Source organism: Euphorbia lathyris, chromosome 3 (genome assembly GCF_963576675.1).
Source record: "Euphorbia lathyris chromosome 3, ddEupLath1.1, whole genome shotgun sequence".
In the NCBI taxonomy this organism is placed as follows: domain Eukaryota; kingdom Viridiplantae; phylum Streptophyta; class Magnoliopsida; order Malpighiales; family Euphorbiaceae; genus Euphorbia; species Euphorbia lathyris.
The window spans coordinates 18,747,446-18,753,820 of NC_088912.1; the positions used below are offsets into that span (position 1 = coordinate 18,747,446).

At 32.1% G+C, this 6,375-nt stretch overlaps 1 protein-coding gene across 2 annotated transcripts; it reads right to left on the reverse strand.

The window, feature by feature from the left end:
• Positions 1-293: 293 nt before the first annotated feature.
• LOC136223713 (uncharacterized) lies at positions 294-4,953 on the reverse strand. Of its 2 annotated transcripts, XM_066011849.1 has the most exons (9): positions 4,546-4,953; positions 4,278-4,464; positions 3,642-3,775; positions 3,435-3,547; positions 2,430-2,667; positions 2,044-2,199; positions 1,241-1,320; positions 787-836; positions 294-545 (listed from the first exon to the last, which is right to left on the reverse strand). In XM_066011849.1, the coding sequence occupies exons 1-9, from the start codon at positions 4,921-4,923 to the stop codon at positions 415-417; spliced, it is 1,467 nt and encodes a 488-aa protein (XP_065867921.1). In that variant the 5' UTR covers positions 4,924-4,953; the 3' UTR covers positions 294-414. The 2 variants fall into 2 exon arrangements, with proteins under 2 accessions (XP_065867921.1, XP_065867922.1); XM_066011850.1 differs by lacking the exon at positions 2,044-2,199.
• Between the last annotated feature and the right edge of the window lie 1,422 nt (positions 4,954-6,375).

Sequence of the window (6,375 nt, forward strand, 5' to 3'; positions counted from 1 at the left end):
GGGCATTTGAAATGTTGGTTTAATATATTTCAACCATTAATTAATGGTTTATATTTAATAAATAAATTATTAATTTGTAGAATTTAGCAATTAAATCTCAACTATTTATTTTATAATAATGGTTAAGATTACAACATATCTTTCAAATTCAAACTCAAAATGAGATGATTCCAATTCCGACACATAGATAATTCATACCTTCTAATTTGGGAATCTTTTTAATACAAATTTCAATCTCTCAAGTTCTTCTGAAGTGAAATTTTATAATACGATGCGCAAAGATAATAGAATGAAACCACTTATCAACTATTATTCATTTCGACCAATCATCTTTAACAAATCAATATACAACCATCTTTTAATTGATTGGATGCATCGTCCGCATGCGTACAATTAAATTCGCTACTAAATTAACTACTTGTTTGAAATTTTAGCATAGTATTCTGCAATCCAAACTGCAATGATTTTGATCTCTTTGTCTTGTTGCGCAATGAGCCAGTCAGGATCATGTGGAGTAGATGAAACTATATCCAAACAATGGGCTCCTAATTATCACAACAAATCTCAATTAATTAGGGCATAAAAATGAATCATCGTGTCATAATCATATTGATTAATCTATATACTCCATATGATATAAATGTAACAAAAATGATAATTGTGTCAAACGAATAATATCTCTATAAATAATGTTATCGTGCCAAATATTAACAGCTCTATTCAAAATCTAGCAAGATGTGAATATAGCTTATTAAATTCAAACAATTTCCTTGAATCGGAACAAACCTTGTTTTGTATATACCGCAACAACACTATCTGAAATGTCTTCTAGAACTCTGTAATTTTTATTTTTTTAACAAGAAAGAAGAAGAATGGTTATATATCATAATGAGATATAGAAATAGGCATAAGGGTGAAATTTTCTCCAAAGGTTATCAGGGAAGCTCAATTTTGCCTTCAATGTACAAAACAGCTCGCCCATAGTAGAAATCCTAGCTCAATTTTATCCTTTATAAGGAATTCTGTCACTAAGTTTCGTAGCATTTACTTAAAAAAGGATAAATTTGAACTAGGTTTTCTATCATAACGATAAAATAAACTAAAGCTAAATTTCTATCCGAGATCGAAATTGGGTTATTTTGTACTATAAGAGTAAAACTGATTTTCTCCAATAACTTTGGGAGAAAATTTTACTCTTATTTCAATAGAAGTTTGAATGAGTTTATAATTTGTGGTTTACCCGCCAATGCTATATGGGTCTTGCAGTCCGTTGGAGAAAATGATGTTGCTTCCAAAGTTTTCAAGTACAGTTTTTATATCCTGAAACAAGAAATATAATTTATATATTCTAAATTTCTACATTGTAATTTGAATCTAGGGTTACGAATCAAATATTTTCCTAACGTTTTTGGGGAAATTCAAATATGCCTTAATCTATGAAACATTCCTATATGTATTAGGCCTAACATTTAATCTAGGATCAATTTCATGGCATGTTGTTAATTATGATCATAGTTATATTGTTGATTAGTCTAATTAAAATCTAATTTAAACTAACATCTTGCATCGACATATACTAACATAAAAGTCCTAATAGAACTTGACCAATATAAATAGCGGTTAAATACATGTGAAATATTGGTAAATCGCTCCTTATACTGACATGATGGCACCTCAACTTTGAGGTACTAACATGATTATTCTTCAATGTGTGTGATTTATCGGCATTTCACGTGTATGTTATTGTATGTCAAATCTCAACAACTTTTTTGTTTGGTTTTAAAATTTAAGAACCGTCAAGTTTGTAACACCAAAATTGATAGGCCATAGGTGTATTTTACCGGTTGTAGTACTGAATGATTTAGCGACATATTATTTCGTCACTGATTCTTAATAAAGAAAATGTGTATTCTTAATAAAAAAAAAAATCATTGACCCTTAAAATTTTTGTTCTATTTTTCCCATTAGTAAGGGATATATTTAAAATTCCCCAAAAACGAACATTTGTCATAATTTCGTTTTATCAAAACGAAGACTACTTACATGACCACCAAATTCTGTTGTGATCCAATGAGGCCTTGGCTTAATACCAAAAACTTCAAAACATTCTTTGATGTAGCTTTTCATATCAAAAGGGGAGGCTTGGAACATTGTCTCATTGTACCCATATCCGATTTTTGTTACGTGTTCAGTACATGTCTGTAGGAAAAAGCAAGATGAATTTAAGTTAATTTGGTTAGTACTTAGTACTACTTCAAATAGGGGCACGGGAAGGGAGTCGCAAATGCGTTATTGACCCACAATTAGAATTAGCGACGGTAATGTGCAACGCAAAATTTAACATTTTTTTGTTGGTTATATCTTCTATATAGAATAAGTAGCGCATTGGCAATCTATGATGAAAATAGATGTCGCTAATGCTTAAATACCTGCCAATCCCAAGCACTCTTATTGCTAAAACCATGTGAAACTATCTCGACGCATCCCTTCCCAGAATACCGATGAAAACCTGCGGCAATTCTGCCAAGAATATCAGTTCCTTCCGGTGCCCCGTCAATGGCATTGCACACGTTCTCGACGCCTTTATATTGAGGACTTTCATACTGTGCCGAGAAAAGATATGAGTATTCTATGTGTTCCTTGAGTTCTCGCGACGAATTCAAAAGCCTTGTGGATAAAGAAAACCAAGTTTAACTATTAGAAACGGATTAGAAATATCATAAATCTTAAATTTTAACTAGAAAGCAATCATTGCTTAAGTTTAGTTTCACATGTGGTTCTTTTGTGCGAAAACCAACAGACAAATTCGTTAGAAATTCGTTACGGATTAATTACATCCACAGTCCTCAAACTATTAAAGAAGTAATTAAATTGTCACAACACTTCAATTCTTAACGAAAAACTCCTTGTAGTTTGAGTTTTGTTTCTTTTTGTTGTTCTTTTGACCGCAAATAAGTAAACTCACTTGCCGGAGATGCTACGTGGGTCCCACGTCACTACTATTTTGACATGAGATTAGAGATGGAAAAGCGTACTTTTTCTTGTGTTTATTTTATTTCTCATGTGGTTAAAAACGGTTGATATGACACTCATATGGCATCTCCGAAAAGTTAGTTGATAATTTCCGGTCAAAGGGATAACAAAAGAAATAAAAGTTAAACGACAATGAGTTTCTTGTTTCAAAATAAAGAATTATAACCGTTTTGTTTCTTTTTGAAAGACCATGAGTGTAATTAACTCTTTTGTCAGAAATATCGCGTGGCTAACATGTAATCACAATCTCGCCATGTGCAAATTTTCGTTGATATGTCATCCACGACGAATTTGTTTACTCGTTTCAAAAAAAAAATTATAGGCGAAACCAAAAACAAGGAATAATTTCTCGTCGAGAATTTAAAATTTATGACATTTCTATTCTATTTTTAATAAAATACCTGCAAGTGTTAAACTTATTGCCAAGTGTCAACAACCCATTTAATTGAGCTGCAACTTTATCAATCTCAGACCAAGACTGCTTAATTGTGTTGTAACAACTTTCACTAATTTCCTGCATTAAATCAGGAAAAAACATTGCTTGATTAGATGGAAAAAATTACTAAAATGTCATGGAAATTTTACTTTTTTTCGTCGTAAATTCGTACTTTAAAATCCTTGGTAACAATGGAATGATACCCATTTTGGGGTATTATATCATCAAAGTAGAGTATAGGAGCCGAAGATGCTAAAGCTCCGATGACAATGTGAGGATATTTTAGGCGAAACCACGACGCCAGTTCTGATAAAAAAAACGAAAACCAAAAGAGGATATGAGCTTCAGAATCCGATAATTGAACTAAAAAACAAGATGGAATGCAAGGAAAGTTTATGGTTGGGGTACATATAGTCGGTTAATCAATTTACAAACAAATTTTTTAGTCATTTGAATCTATCAACATGTTACTTCGGTCAATTAATTAACGTTATATTTTAGTCGGTAAATCATTAATGACTTTTAATGAAAGCAATAATTGATCTATAATTATTTATTTTAAAATTAATATAAAATTATTTAAATATTAAAATTTAAAGTCATTAAAAAGTTTCAGTTAAGCAAATAAATTTTGAGTTTTTAAATATTTTTAACTTAATAGTAAAATATAAATATGCGTTTTTCGGTTTCAGATATCGTTTTTTCGATTAATTTTGTGGAGTTCTAATTTATGGATAGAAGAGTTTAAAAATCGGCTACCTATGAAAACTCTAACAATGAAAGCGGGAATCGAGCCTATGTAACATACCTCCACCATAAGATCCCCCAATTGCAATAGCGGGGCACTTCGCGGCAGACAGTTTCTCCTTAACATGTGTGATAACCTCTGCATAATCCGCTAGCGCTTGTTCCGAGCTCAAATATCCAAGGGTGCTGGAATTCCGAAATGCTTCATCTTCGGATCCAAAAGGCATCGACTCGCCATAGTACCGATGCTGAAAATCAATTAGTATTTGCGACGAAAAACCACAACTAGATTCAACATGACGAAACAAGTATGTTTTAGATAACCTTACCTCAATGTACAACAACAAGCCTTTAAAATGAGAAGCAAGATTAACAATAAAACCTTTAAGGTCATCTGTTATGTCACCCTCTTCGCCGAGATAAACGAATATAGGCGAATTTGTATTCGCTCCGCCCCAGTACTTGTAATTCAATATGTATCTCTGCTTAAACTTCGCGTAACTCTCCGGTTTATAGTTGAAATGATCTAGTGTTTGTTTGTAGTAATGTGTTTGATATTCTGGCTTGATTTCGTCGGAGAATTCGCTCGTAGTAGCGACTTTTCGTAGCCTACGAAATCGGCTTAATGTTGTAGGATGCAGAGCTGATGAACATAGTGCTGCAAGCAGTAGGAATACTAGCAATAGCTGAAATGAAGGGAGTGTCATTCTTAGCAAGGAAGTGAAATTAATTCTTGTGTTTAGCTTTTATTTATTGGAGAAATTTTAAGGATAAAAGAAAAACTTAGTATTCAAATTTGGTTGATTTGGAATAATATCCAAAATTGGGAATATATAAAAGGGAAAGTCTCTGTATATTTTTTTATTATTATTTGACGGAGTCAAAAAGCCAAACAACTAAACTCGAGTCATTTTAGGAAGACACGAGCCACAAATGTCAGCAAATAAAATATCTTGGATGCCTGCGGAAAGTTCATCACACTCGTGAAGAACCAAGGACAATCGTCATGAGTAGTTTGTCATCTAATCAGCTGCACTGTTCCCCTCGTGAAAAACATGGACCAGTCTAACCTCCCAAGCTTGCTTAAGTAACATACGACACTCCTCAATGAGCCAATAAAATCTGTGACGACTAGCACCCTCATCCAGTAGCATCTGCTTAAGGAGTCCAGCTCAAAAATAACCCATCGATAGTCACTTCTCCACGCAATCATCAATCCGAAGTACACTCCCCATAACTCAGCCAGGAACGCAGTGCAACAGCCGAGATTAACCACATAGCCGCCAACCCATCCGCCAGACTCATTCTGAATAACACCACCAGCAGCTGCAGGGCCAGGATTTCCCTTGCTCGCTCCATCGCTATTAACCTTTATCTATCCTATCCCCGGGGATTGCCAACCGCATGATCAGTCCTTAGAGCCGCTCGAAAACCCTCAATTTGAATTCGGAGGAACCTAGTTTTATAATGTTTTTTAACTAAAACTTGAATATTAATATTTATCATAGTAGACTTAATTCAACTCAACGGTAACAAAACGACTCAAGTGGTATTCCTTTTGATTTAATGAAACTTATTTTTCTTCAAAAAAAAAAAAAAAACATAAAAATTCTTAAACTTTAAATTTTATAACATCAAAATTCAAATCACAAAAATCCCATTGACTGATTTTTTTTATCCATATATTACCAAAATTATTGCTAAATACCTATTTTACCCTCATTATTTTGTTAATTTTTTAACGAATTTAATTAATCTAGACTTTAATATTATAGATGTAAAGTTAAAAAAAATTACGTCAAAAAAACAAAATTAGGAGACATAATGTTAATAACACTATAATTGAAGGATCATGAATGTATTTTAGCCTAATTATATAGGGTGTAGAATATAAATACAAGAGCTAATTCAGCAATAATAGCAAAACATTAGCAAAATAGGCAATAACATATGAAAATTCTTAACATTAAAAATAAATACGTTATAAAAATAGGAATCCTAAAACTAGGAAAAATGAAAAAAATTCCTAAAATAATTCATTAAATAGTCAATGAACAGGTAGAGTAAAACATATAAAAATTCAAGAAACAAAATAGGAAATTTGAAAATAAGAAAAGGAATACCAATTTGAAATATTTTTGTTATTAATAATCAATTTA